The sequence below is a fragment of the Chaetomium fimeti genome, assembly GCF_033439085.1.
Source record: "Chaetomium fimeti strain CBS 168.71 chromosome Unknown B0H64scaffold_3, whole genome shotgun sequence".
Classification (NCBI taxonomy): Eukaryota; Fungi; Ascomycota; class Sordariomycetes; order Sordariales; family Chaetomiaceae; genus Chaetomium; species Chaetomium fimeti.
In genome coordinates, this window is record NW_026944331.1 from 2,613,748 (window position 1) to 2,629,696 (window position 15,949).

The 15,949-nt window shown below is 57.5% G+C and overlaps 5 protein-coding genes across 5 annotated transcripts; 1 reads left to right on the forward strand and 4 right to left on the reverse strand.

The window, feature by feature from the left end:
- Positions 1 to 226: 226 nt before the first annotated feature.
- Positions 227 to 6,095, reverse strand: B0H64DRAFT_473534 (uncharacterized protein; the record flags this gene model as incomplete). The annotated part of the gene is made up of 5 exons (XM_062808001.1): positions 227 to 3,935; positions 4,031 to 4,910; positions 4,992 to 5,048; positions 5,122 to 5,937; positions 6,005 to 6,095. The coding sequence occupies 5 exons, from the start codon at positions 6,093 to 6,095 to the stop codon at positions 281 to 283; spliced, it is 5,499 nt and encodes a 1,832-aa protein (XP_062660936.1). The 3' UTR covers positions 227 to 280.
- A 1,285-nt stretch (positions 6,096 to 7,380) lies between these two features.
- On the forward strand, positions 7,381 to 9,249 carry B0H64DRAFT_319107 (cytochrome P450; the record flags this gene model as incomplete). The annotated part of the gene is made up of 4 exons (XM_062800417.1): positions 7,381 to 7,489; positions 7,567 to 7,739; positions 7,815 to 8,070; positions 8,180 to 9,249. The coding sequence occupies 4 exons, from the start codon at positions 7,381 to 7,383 to the stop codon at positions 9,247 to 9,249; spliced, it is 1,608 nt and encodes a 535-aa protein (XP_062660937.1).
- A 301-nt stretch (positions 9,250 to 9,550) lies between these two features.
- Positions 9,551 to 10,599, reverse strand: B0H64DRAFT_416507 (kinetochore Sim4 complex subunit FTA2-domain-containing protein; the record flags this gene model as incomplete). The annotated part of the gene is made up of 2 exons (XM_062805172.1): positions 9,551 to 10,309; positions 10,387 to 10,599. The coding sequence occupies 2 exons, from the start codon at positions 10,597 to 10,599 to the stop codon at positions 9,551 to 9,553; spliced, it is 972 nt and encodes a 323-aa protein (XP_062660938.1).
- Positions 10,600 to 11,421: 822 nt separating this feature from the next.
- Positions 11,422 to 12,434, reverse strand: B0H64DRAFT_372793 (uncharacterized protein; the record flags this gene model as incomplete). Its single annotated transcript, XM_062802243.1, has 2 exons — positions 11,422 to 12,015; positions 12,069 to 12,434. The coding sequence occupies 2 exons, from the start codon at positions 12,432 to 12,434 to the stop codon at positions 11,422 to 11,424; spliced, it is 960 nt and encodes a 319-aa protein (XP_062660939.1).
- Positions 12,435 to 13,921: 1,487 nt separating this feature from the next.
- Positions 13,922 to 15,599, reverse strand: B0H64DRAFT_124051 (glycoside hydrolase superfamily). Its single transcript, XM_062798009.1, has 2 exons — positions 15,091 to 15,599; positions 13,922 to 15,027 (listed from the first exon to the last, which is right to left on the reverse strand). Exons 1-2 carry the CDS (start codon positions 15,437 to 15,439, stop codon positions 14,207 to 14,209), a joined length of 1,170 nt encoding a protein of 389 aa, XP_062660940.1. The 5' UTR covers positions 15,440 to 15,599; the 3' UTR covers positions 13,922 to 14,206.
- Positions 15,600 to 15,949: the final 350 nt, after the last annotated feature.

Here is a 15,949-nt window from a genome sequence, read left to right on the forward strand (position 1 = left end):
GTGTTGATCGAGTGGGAAATCAGTTGAGGGAGAACGAAGGCCTAGGCCTCAATTACTCTGGTGCACTGCGTCAATTCTGTGTTCTTGGTAGCTTCTAGGTTGGACTCATCAGGATCCTGGTTGCAGGTCCGTATTGGATAGGTAGTTAATTACCTCAGTAGGTAGTTACTGCCAGAGGAGCAGTGCGTGACGGATAACCCCCCCCCCCCCCCCCCCCCCCCAACAAGTTCCGATTCGAGATTCGAGATACAAAGCCAACAGCTAAACAGGTACACGGGAATCATGCTTCGGCGGTTTCGGTCGTTTGAGGTACCCGTGTCGACACGACAGACTCCCCGCCGGCCACTAGGAATAGCCGAACCACGCCCTCATGCCCTTTTTCCGCCGCATATGACAAAGGTGTGCGTCCTAGGTCATCCGGGATGTCTGGCTCTATCCCATCTCTCCCGAGTAGAGTCTTGACCACTGCTTCGTGCCCCTTTTCCGCTGCGTAAGACATCGGCGTCCTGCCGTAAATAGCGTCCCGGGAGTTCGGATCAACCTCCTCCCTTGCAAGCAACAAGCTCACTACACCTCCGCATCCCTTTTTCGACGCGTGCGTGAGCGCGGTGCGCCCCTTGTAGTCCCTGCAGTCTGGTGACACGCGGTGGTCGGCGAGCAGCAGCTCCACGACCGGCACGTGGCCCCGCTTCGCCGCCATCAAGAGTGGTGTCCGCCGACCCGTCGAGAATGCGTAGGCTTGGAGGAGTAGTATCACCAGCGGGGCTGGCTCACCACCTTTCCTAATGACGTTCCACACCATATCCCAACCGTTCGAATCTCTGTGGTTCGGGTCGACACCATTCAAAGGCAGGAGTAGTTGGACCACAGATCGGTGCCCCTTGGCCGCGGCCCTCCAGAGGGGGGTTCGTCCGGCGAAGTCCAACGCGTCCGGGTCGACGCCCTGCGCTAGCAGCTTCTTCACCGCCGCTCCGTGGCCGCCTTCCGCTGCCCTCGAAAGCGGCGTCTGTCCTGAATAGTCTCTGGTGTTAGGGTTGGCCCTCCCTAGTTTAAGCAAAAGATCCACCAGTTTCGCGTCTCCCCTTCTCGCTGCGATTGAGAGCAGCGTTTCCCCATCACTGCTTTTGAAGTTTGGGTCGGCGCCGCCGGCGCCTAGAAGGCGCCGGATAACCGTACCATGACCCCCTTCGGCTGCCCTTATGAGTGGTGTTTGTTGTTCTCGGCCGAGTATGAAGGATGAGAATGAAGACCATGCGAGAGCCGGTATCAGAAGCCAGAACAGTGGATCATCACCACGAGTTGCCCAGTTTGTTACTGTCTCCCACCACGGCTCCGGTCCGTCAGAATCGGCTCCATTGACCCTGCGACCCATAGACATGACTGCCCAGCGCAACGATGTCTGCACAAGGATCTTGGCACTAATCGGGATAAACATGGGATGGCGCCAAAGCTTCAGCCCATGCCAATGCATCAATACCACACCGTGGATCCACAGCCCCCAGACCGGTAAGGTGAGAGCCAGGGCCAAGAGAAGCATCACCTTGGGAATCAGAGATTCCCCATTTCTCGACTTCTTCCACAAGGGCCAGAGCATGGTGACCATCACTATCAATCTGAAGAGGGTAGTCAACGGCACATGGATCGATTTCGCCCACAGCCTGAATAATGGATGGACTTCCGCCGTTCCCCGGTCTTTCAAGGAGTTCCAGAGACGCAGCCAAAAGGTCGGATTCTCGGAATGCATCGATGTGTTGTTGAGTAGTTGGACGAGTGCGCCGAGTATGATGGCCTTGGTCACCAGGCGGGCTATGCGGGATATATTCCACACTATTAACGTGGGGATCACCATCGCCCATAGGATGGGTAGTAGTAGAACGCCTGAAAGGATGAGCAGGACCAGAGACCCTGGCGCACTGAATGTTTCGTCGAAGAACTGGGGGAAAATGGCCATAGTCCCCCTTATGTAGGGTTCTGGCAGCACTAACATGGCCTTCAGCGCCAGTAGATGCTGCCAGTTTTGCAAGCCGAGGAGCAGAATTATCAGTGCCTTAGCAATCGATCCAAACAGCAGTCCGAATGCCAACTGGGTTGGCCACATCACCATGACCACTGGCGTTCTCAATAGCAACGCCCATTTCGCGGCGTTGGCCGGCTCTGGGAACTCTTCTCCCTCCTGCAAGCGCAGGAATGAATGTGACGCGAGGTGGAAAGATGCGAGAGCAAGGATGGCCAAATATGGCAAGCCCCGGGGGGCTGGCCTGTTTACATGTAAGTGGCCCCATATCCACCAGAGAGTCGAGAACTCCAATACCATCCACAAGGTGCGTAACCGGAAGAATATCGCTGCCAGGAGGAGTAGCAGTACTTGAGCGACTACTAATACCACCACGACAAGGGTCCTATGAACCATCAGGTTCGCTTCCTTGGGCTTGGGCTTCGGCTTGGACCCGTCGGCAGCAAGCAGCTCGAGAACAGGGCCGTGTTTTTTAAGCTGGGCCCTGGATAGCGGCGTCCAGCCACGCTTGTCCGCGGCGTCTCGATCAACTTTACCCGAGGCGAGAAGAAGACTCACCACCTCTGCATGCCCCGCGTTCGCTGCCCACCACAGGGGCGTTCGTCCGTTGGCATCCCGCGCGTCTGGGTCGAGCCCGTTCGGGGGCCGTGGCGACGCGAGCCGTGCTATCCCGCGTCCGGACGTTTTACCGGGCCGGGGTAGCAGCACTGGTCTCTCCATCCCGCGGGGCCTCCGGCGAGCCCCGTGCACAGAGAGGGCGAACGCCGCTGACAGAACAATGGCCGGCACCGGCCTCAAGGTTAGGAAGCCCAGGACTCTGCCTGCAACTGACAGCGGTGTATGACGGCGGTGAGACTCTTGCAGCATCCAAGCCAGGAACGGGAGCAGCGCGATGCTACAAATCACAATTCCCAACGCGCTCCTGGTCGTTAACACCGGCCACACGAACTGGTCCGAGTCCGGCTTCACTTGACCGGTATCGAGCAATAACCTAACCACAGCTTCATGCCCCCCGTTTGCCGCCCACCACAACGGTGTGCGCCCGAGGCCGTCTGCAGAATCTGGATCGACTCTATCCATGGCAAGAAGCAGCTCAACGACGTCAACGTGGCCGCCCTGCGCCGCGTAGGAGAGGGGTGTGCGGTGATAGCTGTCCTTGGCGTCGGGATTGCGCCCATCCCTAAGTAGGGCCGCCAACGCCCGCACGAGGCCGTAACAGGCCGCTAGGTGTACCGCGCCCGCACCACCCCCCCTAAAGGGGGGACTAGAAGTCGAGCCAGTGGCAACGAGTTGAGAGTAGACTGCTGCCTGCTGGGCGCACATGCACCTGGAGACGATACTGTTATCCCCCAGCAGGACCATGACATCCCCCTCAACGTCCAGTCCGGCTGCCTGGGCATGGTGGCCCCAGTTGGCAACGGCATACTCGTACAAGGCGTGGGTCTCGCCGTGCGTTAGGCTAGCAATGCAAGCCCTGGTAATGGTACGGTGGGCATCGGGGAACCACCGCTGCGTCGTCTGCTCGAGGTATTCCTGAGCTGTGGGGTGGACAAGGCGGACAATGCCGCTTCGTTTGTCCACTATGACCAGGCCAGCACATACAGAGACAATATCGCCGATTTTTGGAGTGCAATCCTCGACAGGCTCGGCTGCGTCTGCCTCGACCGCGAGGACATGTCGCAGCTCAAGCGCTCTAAGGGGTCTCTTCGCCCAAGCAATCCACTGCAACGCCTTTTTCGCCAGCTCCGCAAGCCCCTTCTTTTGCTCAATAACCCTCTCCATAGTGTGTTCATATGCAATTGCCAGGATCTCTCCGTCTTGTCCGTGGCCCTCGCCCCGGCACCGGGCTAAGGCGCCCCTCAGCGCCTTGACCGTAGTCAGGTCTTGGAGAGATCCAAGAAGTAGGTGAGCTAGAAGAAACCTGAGGGAAAAGACGTTGGTAAGCAAAAGTAGGTATGAATATATAAAACCAGAATCGCTCTGGCCAGAAGTGGGTTCCTCGTAGAGAAGACTTACACACCGTCAGCGATAGCTGATATTTCGTCTATGATCTCTTCCTGGAGTCCCACGTCTTTTCGGATCGACGGCCGCCACCACGACATGTTATCAGCGAGGTATTTGTGCACGTCTTCCTCGCGGGCGCGGACGGTCAGGTGAATGCTTCCGTGGAAGACGTCGGTGATCTCTGGCATGGGGCGCGACGTGGCGAAAAAGTTCGCTCCGCACTGGGATTGCAGGTTGAAGACGGCGGAGAGGAGTCTCGGTCGACACCCATTTGCCGACTGGCACTCGTCCAAGGCATCGACGACAATGAAGGCCCTAGAGTAGAGGCCGGTGATGGTGGCCAGCGCCCTTGATAACTCTTCTAGCGACGGCCGCGTCTTGCGGTCGGCGTGCCAGCTGAACCAGCGGTTGACGGCGTCGGGTAGCCCGCCCTGGACCGGCCCCCGGACCATGTGGAGGGGCTTGGCACCTTCTATCCGGGGTGCTTGTGTGCCGTTATGGAGATCGTAGAGGTCCTCGGCGATAGCCGGTAAGGACCGGAGCGGTTGGAGGAGCTGCTTGAGCAGGCTGCCGAGTAAGGCCTCTAGCGTCTGCTCCTGTCCCCTGCGGTCATTACAATATATATATGCGACGGCAACGCTGGGGTCGTCTCGATACCGTGTCTGCCGGTCCTCGATGGCGATGGAGGTGAGGATGGTCTTACCGGTGCCGGGACCTCCCGCACAGAACATTGTCTTCGCCCGCTCGCCCAGCCACTCCCGAAACCCATCCGAGTCCAGCAGCCATTGGCCGGTTCCCGGGTGTCTTCGTTTCAAGTGATCGGTTTGCTGAGGGCCATAATCAAAAGGGGAAATCCAATCCAGTATCTCGTTGCGTTTCTTGTTGTTGTGATCTGGAAGAATGTTAGGATATGCCGCCCCCACATGGAGTTAGGGAGACCTTTCAACTTGTTACGTTCCTTCTCCGGAAATACTAAACCCGGCCTTTACATCTTCGTGGAGGTACTCTATTTTGGAATTCAAGCCCCAGACTGGCGAGCATGTCAGACATAAGATATCTCCAAGAAAGGGTGGGCGGGGGAGAGGTGTGTCGAATGAACTCACTGAGGTGTCCGAGTTTCTGTTCAGCCTCAATACTGCTCGGGCGGATTCGGTCGAGAAGATCCTTTGCATACGCTGCCGCCGCCATTGCGGCGTAGCCCTGCCACGCCTTATTCTTGTGGCTATCTGAGTAGTCGCAGATACCCCTGATGACCAGACAGGGGAAATGGTTCATCAGCCCAGCGGCCTCCATTTCAAAGCACAGCACATCGCTCTCCTCTGCCAGTCTATCCCGCGTCCTCGCGTCCTTCATCAGTTGGTTAGCCGAGGCAATGAGACCGTAGTGGACGACCACGCCGGAATTCCCTGCGGATCGTTCCGGCCGCAGGACAAGGGATGACGGCCCTGTTCCACAGGTGAATTCGCAGCTCGCCGTCGACGCTTCGGGTGGATGGGTGACCTTGCTCTGGTAAAGACGATCGCTGAGGGGATTCGGTCTGCCGTACGTATCTCGTAGCTGCGGTCTCTTTTCGAGCGTTGACGTAATTTTGGCTCCCAGATCATTGCCATCCAGGTCGTACATCGCCTCTAGGCCGTGGCCGGCTGTCCGAAGGAGAGGTGGCGGCTGGTTTAGGAATCCCGTCGTTTGAAAGCACTGGTCCTGGATCGCTTTGCCAAAGTCATACCGGTAGACACCGCCGTTCCCATTCGCAGTAGAGCTGACCACGACATCGCCCAGGCGTATATCGTGCCTGCGGCTCGGGGCCCCGCCCCCGATGCCGACCATCAGGCCAAACCGGATATTCATGAAGGTGTGCAGCATATCCCGCGCGACGACCGCTGCTGACGAAGTGCCGTATTCTCCTTTAGGGAGGACGGCTATCACAACATGGTGGTCTCCTATCTGACCTAGAGTGTAGTCGTTGTTATCGTTTGGTAAACGTACTCTGGGGGCGGTCCAGCAAGGCCTGCGCGGCGACGTATTCGGCCTTGATAGCACAGATCCAGCCGACGGTATATTTCTTCGGGTTCGACATGACGCTTGCACCGACGGGTATAGATGGAGACATGGACCCCTGCGAAGAGAAGATGTTTTGGCCTTCGGGGGTTATTGGCAGGACAGGACAACGACAACGACGTCCACGTCTCGGGCGCGGGCGTTGGGCAGCGAAGGAGGTCTCGGCGGACAAATAGAAGACCTCTACGAATACCATGTCAGTGGTGGCTTGTCACCGCAGCCAATCACCCAGGTTGAATACCTATATTGGAAGACAAACCGAGAATCCGCTCCCTGACTTGCATCGGCCGAGTCGAGGACCAATAGCGCTCGATACCGTGGCACCGCGATCCCCGACTTGTCCTCTTAGTTTCAGCTACCTAATGAGCTTTTATAGGATTGGACCTAGCTATTTGTTATGTCGAACACTTCTCTATCGTTTTGACGTAATTAGCCGTATACACCCATTCAGAAATCCACTACAGAATACTTTGGTAGGTACATGTACATTTTAGCTAACATTCGAAGGAGAAAAAGGGTGAATATCTAGTGTACATAATTATCGGGGAAAGATCACGGCACTGGGGGTTACCCAAGGCATCGTCAACACAATGGTAGAACGCCATCACTCTATAGGAATGATGCAACATCGATTACCTTAGTACACTCCTTCCCTGTGGAAACGATCGTGGCTGAAATGCGTTGTCTGGATTGAAGCGAGCAGAAACTACTGAACCGGGGCAATGGATGTGCGGTGTGAGTGTCGAGCTGCAACCCCGGCGTGTCCAACAGCCCAAGTGGAGATGGTTGCAAGTGGGTTGGGTTTTGGACTGATCTGGACAAAGTTACCGCCCGGTAGCCGTATGCGGACTGGGTAGGGACGAATAATTGCCACTACTTTTGCTCCTATTGGCGCGGGGATGTCGAACGCAGCCTGAATGCCTGCATCAAGGTGACTAAAACAGCCAAGCACTTACGGCACTCACTCGTTCGACAAGAATGCTGACCTCCCGAGATATGTGATGCCTGGTGTGATTGGCTACGCCTCACTGCCTGCAGGTTAATCGTGACTGACCCCTGCAACTGCCGAAAGGTCTCGACACGGAATTGACGATGGAGACGGGTAGCAACCATAGCTTCCCCGCTTCAAATACTCCCTCGTGGCATCTTCTGTGCTCGAGGCTCGTCTCCTGGCTCTCACCTCGCACTAAGCCGAGGCCTTACGACGGCCCACCACGGAGATAGCAACAGACACTCACTAACAGACACTGGCAAAGATGAGCGAGCATGTTCGAGTGCCTATGCCGGGCCAGATACTCGCAACTATGGGGGTCACGCAATACCTGCTGGCGACTCTGGCACTCCTTTTGGCCTACTCCCTCGGCACCTACCTCACTTCTCCGCTGCGGCAATATCCGGGTCCATTCCTAGCTAGTAGGCAACTTCAAGTTCCCAACTCGCCTTGCAGGCCAGTTTAAAGCCCATTGATCTCAATAACTAATGGTGTCTAGAATTTACCAACCTTTGGCGAATCTACCATATCACTCAAGGCAATTTCCAGCACGTCCTCGTCCGGCTTCATGAGAAGTACGGACCAGTTGTACGCATCGGACCAAACGTCCTCGATGTGGACGACCCTACGCTGATTAAAACCGTTTTCAGCACCAAGGGGAATTGGAAAAAGGTTCCACGCTTAGCCCTCATCTTACACGTATCGCTATGCAGCTCCCGTTGCTAACAAAACATCGTTCATAACAAGACGGGCTACTACAGCTCCGGCAGCCCCTTTATCGACGGCAAAGTCGTGCACAACATCTTTACCCAGGACGACGAGGAAAAGCACGCGGCGGACAAGAAGCCGATCGCCAAGTACTACTCCCCAGCCGCAGTTGCGTCTCTCGAACCGCTCATAAACGAGACAATCACGCAGCTCTGTAGCGAGCTCGACAAGAGATTCGTTGCAACCAGTGATGCTACCGGAAAAGGCTTTGACCTCGGAAAGTGGATTTTGTACTGTTAGTGGGCTCTTTCCATTCCCCCCCCTCGTCCCCTCGGTCCCCCCTATCACAGGGAAAAGAAAAGAAAGAAACCCGTATCTAACGAACCTCGACGCGCTTTCATTAGATGCTTGGGACGTCGTAGGCAACGTGACATTCTCCCAGCCCTTCGGCTACCTCTCCACAGGCACCGACTTTGACGGCACGCTCCGCGCGGCCGAGGAGCTCGTCGACTACTTCTCATGGGTAGGATGCATGCCATTCCTCGACCGCATGCTGGAAAAGAACCGTGTCGTGCAACTCTTCAAGCGCCCGGGGGGGTTCACCGCTCTCGGCGCAACCTGCGTGGGCCGGCTGATTGCGCGGTACCAGGGCGCCGACGCGTCGTCGCGAGAGTCGAAGGGCAGTAACACCCCCGCGCAGCCCGACTACCTGGACCGCTTCATCGAGGCCAAGACGGCCGACCCGACCATCACCGACACGCAGATGGTGGGGTGGGTCATGATCAACATGGGCGCGGGCGCCGACACGACCGCCATCTCCATCCGGTCAGCACTCTACTACACGCTGCGCACGCCGGGCGCGTGGGCGCGCCTGCGCGCCGAGCTGGCCGACGCCGGCCTCACCCCCCCTCCCGCCGCTGACTCGGAGCACCCGTCCATCGTGAGCCTCAAGCAGGCGCGCCGCCTGCCCTACCTCGACGCCGTCGTGCGCGAGGCCATCCGCTACCTGCCCGGCGTCTCGCTGGGGCTGGAGCGCTACGTGCCCGCCGGCGGCCAGCGCCTGCCAGTGCCGTCGCAACAACATGGGCCCGGCAGCTCTGAAACGTCGGTGCCGCAGGGCACGATCCTCGCCTTCAACCCGTACATCATCAACCGCAACCGCGGGGTGTGGGGCGCGGACGCGCACGCCTTCCGGCCGGAGCGGTGGCTGCGCGGGGAGGGGGAGAGCGAGGACGGGTTCGCGCGGCGGCTGCGGGCCATGAACGACGCGGACCTGAGCTTCGGTGCTGGTTCGAGGATGTGCGTCGGCAAGCACGTGGGGCTCATGCAGGTGTACAAAGTGGTCGCGACGCTGGCGCTGTGCTATGATATAGAGCTGGTGCGGCCGGAGTGTGAGTGGACCGTGGTGGGGAGCTGGTTTCCGCGCCAGGAGGGGCTGGAGGTGCGGATGAAGAGGAGGGGAGAGGGGGTGTGATGTTGTGAAATCGGGATCTTGATTTGTAAGGACCTCCTAGCTTGCTCGGGGGTTGAATTTCACTATATATGGCGTTTGTACAACTGGAGGACTTCACAAGCACTGGCAACGAACAAGCACGGTTAACGCGGTCAGAAACATGCTGCGTTGTGGCCACCAAGCGCCTCTGCCTCATAAAGCCGCATGTTAAGCCATGAATCATTACTACCCCTCTCGCTATTCCGTAAGCCCAGGTTCGTCAGAGTAAGAGAGATAGCCAGTAAATCTTACATTACAAAAGGTCCACGGCAGCGCCGCGATGTCAATGAGCCTCCCTCTCAAATAGCTCTTCTTCCACAAACGCTTGTGCCGCGTCGGCGTTCTTCTCCCACTTGAGCCAGTTGTAGGCCCACGGGAAACCTTTGTACTCGGCAAGGTGCCCCGAGCAGAAAGCCTCAAGGTCGTCAGGGATGGCTATCGCCCTCAAACTGCTCTTTAAGAAGTAGCAATAGTCTAGCAGATCCTGTAGCTCTACTAACATCATGTCTTGCAGTGTCTTGTCGCGGATTTGGACCATGGCCGGATGGTACATGGTCCATGAGCGGCTGAAGTCGACGAGCTTCCCGCCCATGAAGTTGCCGCCGTGCGTATCTCCCACAAATATACCCAGAGAGTGAAGGGATTTCAGGTCCGCCCACATGCCCTGGGCCAGGTTGGGATTCAGTCCCCCCCTGGGGACGAGTTCTTTGACGATGGCCCGGAGAGGCAGTCCGCGGTGTTGCTCCCACCGCCTCCAGAAACCTTGGCCATCCAGGGGCTCGTCCTCCTCGGCGTCGGGGGGCGGGCTGGGTTCGCCCGTCACGTCCCGGGCCAAGCCAGCTTCCTGCTCGGGGGTGAGGAGGAGATAGCCGTAGGCTTTGGCGGCCAGGTCCTCGCGGTTTTCCTCCTTGAGTCGGCCATAGGCACGGCACTCACAGTTGAAAGGGTCAAAGTAGTCGGCATAGAGCTGAGAGTTGGCGAGTGACGTCGTAAGGTCCCCGCCCGGGTCTCTACGGAGAAAGTTTGAGTGGCGGAAGTAAAACTAGGGAGGGCACTCCGAGTTAGATTCCGAGTGGACTGAACTGGCGCCGAACCAACGTGCCGCGCCTCATCACGTACCATCTTGAGAGCAAACAGGCCAGGCTGCCCAGCTCCGTTGATCTTGACCTTCCAGACCTGAGAGTCCACGTTGTTTTCCTCACCGAGGAACTCAATAAACTCGATGTCGGCTCGGGCATTCGGAGTGAAAGGGGCTAGTTTGGGGCCCGGGACACCGGGGAGGGGCACCGGCGGACTGGGAAGGGGTGCGAAGCGGAAAACCGACGAAGCCATGATGCTGAAGTAGGTAGCCTACGGTAAGGTAGGTAAGGTAGTATGCTGAAGTCGTCGGGCTTACTCGGAAATTCAAATTCAAAGGTTGAAAACTGGAGCGGTAATGCGATGGACTGTGGACGGGCAAAAGACGAAAAAGTCGAGACAGCGTTGGGTTTCTCTAGATGACGGCCAAAAACCTAATCCTTCTCGGTGGCCGCCAAAGCGATCCATGCTGAGAGACGCGTGTGCGACTGTCAACTCGCACGGCGGGACCTGCAGGCTGTGGCCGCACACCGCCGCCAGCCCCACCATCAATGGATGTTGGGTGCAATTGGCATCTGTGGGCTGAACCTCGAAAGCGTACGTCCCACCCCCTGCCCCTAGCCCCAAAAAGCCGAAGTCGAAAGGAAAGCGAGAAGTCAAGCAAAAAGGACAAATAAAATTAGATCCAGAAAAGTAAACCAAATAAGAAAAGACGGGAGAAGAAAAGGAAATGGAGTAAATGCAGTTTCTTTAGGCTTCAAAATAGCTTTCGGTTTGTTCCTCCGGTTGAGTCGAAATTTCCATTGTCGACATCTGCACTTGGAGTTCGGGTTTTTCTGTCTACGAGGTGCGTACCGAGGTACCTCTCGAAATATTTCGTTTCCAATTAGTTGCCTTCCTATAGTTATTTCCTCCGTCCATTATTTCTCCGTTCTCCTTTATTTCTCCATTTTCTTTTCTTTATTGGGATTATTATTCAAGTTCTATCTTTTTTCTGTCTTTGTACATTAGCTGTGGGCACCGCACCTTGCTGGCAGGCTGACCACGCCGGGTATCATTACTATTTACAATTTTCATTTACAGTGCATCATCCGAGGGAGGTCCAGGTATATACGAGTCGCCTGGCCCGCCGGTTCCCGAGTACCCCCTCATGGTCTCGCAGTCGAGGTAGTTGTTCTCAATGAACGGCGTCGCCACCTGCACGCCATAGATATCCGTCCACTCCATCTCGGCTCCGAAGGGGAGAGTGTGGGCTTTGACCCTGCCACGCACGGGCACAGGCGCGTACTCGCCGACCGACATGGTCGTGTTGAATAGCCGGATCATGTTGTCGCATGACGTAGCGTTCGCAAAGGTGGGCTGGTTCGTAATGTTCCTGAAGAACTCCACCGGGTAAGGATTCAATGTTTGATGCGAAACGCGTGCCATCTCCAGCTCAACGAACTCGGGGGACGCCAGACTGGTGCCCCTGAAATACGTGTTCCCATTGGGAAGACCCCGGTACGCGTCACACACCGGCTCATACTTGGCTGGAGAAACGATGGTGCCGTATGCTCGTGACCCTTCTACGGCGATCTCGTTTGCGGCGCTGATAAGCTGAGCCGGTGCCCAGCGGAAAGAAGAATAGCCGTCCCCGGTGAGATCGAGAAACGGAAACTCGAACCCAACACGCTAGAATTGGTCAATATCACCCCATATGCAGACTATCCGACCGAGACACGAACCGAAAAGTCTTCGAGGGTGATTCCGTAGGCCAGAAACTGGATATCGTGGTCATGCGCCGCCTGCACCATCACCGGATACATCCCCTCGGGGAAACTGGGGAGCAGGGCCCGGTAAGCCCGTTCGAGAATGCCGTACTGGGGTGGAATTAGGCTTCGCGCCGTCTCCAACGGGATCGGAATGATGGCCAGCGTCGCGTTCAAAACACCCGTCGCGTTGTTCGGGAACAACTCTGCTATCGGGTTGTCATGATCGTGGGTGACACAAACGCAGGGTGTCGCTGCTGACTCTCCGTGGCTGAGGAGGAGGGAGAAGAGGACGAGGAGCGCGACGGCGGAGACGTGGAGTAGCGAGGATTGGAGAGCCATCTTTGACCACTGTTTCTGGCTCAATGATACCCAGCGTAATTTGAGGTCTCGAAGGTGAGCTGCAGCGAGGGCAGGGAGACGAGGCAGGCTGAGCGGCATGACGGGCGAACGGGGAGAGGGACTAGGGAATGATAATGCGCTCTTATGTGGCTTCGCCCGTCAGCACACTAGGCTCAATGGGTCGAAGGAGTGGAAGAACGTAACACAATAATGATGAAAAAGCGGAAGAACCGAGACAAAGAAAGTCGAAGACCGGACCGAGATGCGGTGATAAACCTTTTGTGCCGAAGCTGATCTCGGCGTGGGTAGGGGTCTAGCTGACCATGAGACCAGATGGAGAACGTCCGGAACACGTAACATGGTCGGCATTCAGACGAAAAGGGCGGCTGGAAGAGTGTAAAACGGCACTGAAGCTTGCCGGCTGAGGCAGTAACTTTCCTCGTTTCGGATTTGAGACCAGAGTTCTGTGACCCTTTTGGCAATGGCCCAAGCTTTCCGGGGCGACGTTGCGGCGACTGTCTCATGAGCCGCAAGCCGCAGGGCCTTCCTGGGTTCCATTTCCCGGGTTCCAAACTTCCTGGCCGTCGGAACTGACGGTTTCCATCAGAACCGTGCTTATCATTCTCATTCCCGCTCATCTCATCAAAGCTCGAAAGGGCTAGGATGAACCAATTTTTCCAGTACAGACGAACCACGAGACCGACCCGAACCGGCCCGGTGGGAAGACGCTGCTTCCTGGAGGCGCGGAAGTGAAGTTACCGGCGGGTTTGGTTCGGGTTCTGGCCAGTTGCCTGGCCGTTGCACGTGTTTGCAGCCGTTGCCGCTCCGTTGCGTCTGCTGCTTTGTCCAATGGCATGGGATACGCGCCACGGCGGTCAGAAATGCTGGCCTTGTTTCGGCCCCGGATGTCGAAGGTTCCGGGGCAGCGTCACACTGCTAGCCAATCGCGCGAACTCCATATCCGGAGCACCCCGGCGGAGTCGGAGCGTGCTTGTTCCCGTGCGGGCATTTTGTTCCGTTTGTTCGGTCCTCGCGTTTCCCAAGGCGGCCTGGGACCTGATGGGGCTGAAAATTTGACCATTTATCACGTCGGATGTTTGTTGGAGAGAAACTTGTTGGAGTTGTCTTGGTGAGAAAGGGAAGGGTGACGCGCTGTTTCTCAATTTCCGCGGGCACCAGGGGACGTGGTCTGGTCCTTCCATACTTTGTCTCCAGGTAACTTGAAAATTCTTGTCACTCACCCACTGACTTCGAACACCAAGCTCAGGTACACAGTATCTGGTACCGAACGTCTTCGTCACTCCCGTCCACGTGCAAACCGGAAATTATGTTTTCCCTCTAATTCACATCCCCGTCCTTCCTCCCATCACTCGCAAAAACTGCTCGATTCGGCCCCGCGACATCAACGGCGAGACATTGTTGTGGCATCTCCCAGCTCCTGTCGATCCGTTCCAGAAGGTGCGAGGGGCGCGTTTCAAAGGCGCCACTGGTTCAAGCGCTGGACCCTGGCTTGGCAGCCCAGCCCACACCAGGGTGCGACCTGGACACCTCTACCAACCCTAACCCCTAATTACCCCTATACTGTTCTTCGACTCCTTTCATATCCGCCGACTTGAGACAGCTTGGCCATGTTGTGTAAGCGATTGAGCAGAAGCAAGGTTATTTTCACTAACTACCATGAAGCGAAGTAATATACTTGTTGTTTCCCAACCATCCACCGCCCTCCAACTCGACCAACATACATATATCCCCTGGGCCCCTTCTGGGAGACCCTACGCCTTCTCCGTCAACTCGCCGCCCTCGACGCTCGCCATCCCGCTCCACTGCAGCTTCGCCGGCACCTTCTTCTGGAACACGGGCAGCCACACGGTGTCATACAGACTCGGCGCCCCACCGGCAGCCTTGCTCCCCGGCTCCAGACTGCCCAACTGCTCCTGGTCGGTGCAGCACGGGCTGTTGGGGCCCCAGAACGGGCCCGCCGCCCACGCCGTCCAGCCGATGTACTCCTCGTTCTCGGCCATGTAGTCCAGGATGCCGTTCAGCATGGTGGTGCACTCGGTGGTGTTGGAGCCGCCAAACTCGGTGATCATGGCCTTGAGGCCGTGCTCGCGCAGCCAGGCCGTGACCCCGGCCAGGTTCTCGGCCGGGTCCTGCGTGCAGGCCGTGTGGCTGCCGCTGAAGTCCTCGTCCAGGTACTCGTGGATGTCGATGGCCGTGTTGTTGGCCGGGTCCGCCAGCTTGTGCAGCCACGCGCTGCTCGCCTCGTCCCCGCCCTCGGTCCACCCGTGCCCGCCCGTCCACGAGTTGCCCGGTGCCAGGATCAGGTTGGTCGCCCCCGTCTCCCGGATCGCGTCCACCGCCGCCTGCAGGTTGTCCAGCAGCACCGCGCTCGACATGTCGTGCGGCTCGTTCATCAGGCCGAAGATGACTTTCTCGTTGTCTGCGAACCGTCCTGCGAGCTCTCCCCAGAACTCGCCGAACTGGGCTGTCGTTGCCGCTGTCGGGTCTGACGCGTTGCCGATCACGCTGCCGCTGTAGGGCTGGGAGGAGGGGTCGTTGTACCGCATGTAGTTGTGCGGGTCCAGGATGGCATCTAGGGTTTGTTAGTGGTTGCGAAGAAGGGGCGAACAGGGTAAGGGGGGAGGGAGAAACGCACAAGCGCCCTTGGTCACGGTGATGTAGTCGACGGCCTCCTTGAAGTGGTCGAAGTGGGTTTCGTTGAACTTGGCTCCGAGGCCGTCCGCCGGCGGGCACATGCGCTCCACCAGGAAGGCGACGCGGTGGAGGTTGACCTTGTGCTCGTCGACCATGATGTCAACACCCGCGGTGTCGATGAACTGGTAGTCGGTTCCGAACCGGCCTGGCAAGCCGGTTCCTTTGGTTGCATCCTCGCTCCAGACGCCGAACTCGCCGCCTGACTGGGCGACGCCGGCGAAGTAGATGGTTGCCGATGCTCCTGGGAGCAGAGCGGCGCACATGGCCGCCGATGATGTTGAGAACTTCATGATTGTAGACCGTTGTCAAGAAGGATGAGTACACCTCGGATGGACCAAGGTGAAACCGACTTGGAGGCACAATGGCCAAGATTAGGAGGCCCCATCAGCCCTTCTTTATACACACGACACCCCAGTGTCGCCACCGCAGTTGAGGGGACAGTCAACGGCCCTCCGTCGGGATCAATCCTGGCATCGCGGGTCCTCGGCGCGAACCTACTTTATCCTCTGCAAAGCTTGGTGTTCTGACGGTTGATCACTCCCCCTCATTGGCCATCGGGCCATCGTCCCTTGCAGCGGATATTGAGGGCCATTACGAGTCTCCGAGGGCGGTTAACAGGATACGTCGAAGCATTTGCGCGCTTCAGTTACTGTCGAGCGGATGACGGGATTAAGCCTCGGCGAAATACACGCCGACGAGCTGGAGGGCGGAGGAAGGACTTCCGCAGAGCCGTGTTTCTGGGCAAAATCGCTTGTTCCCGTCCGATCCAATATAAAGCGCGTCCGCTGGCGATCTGCAGA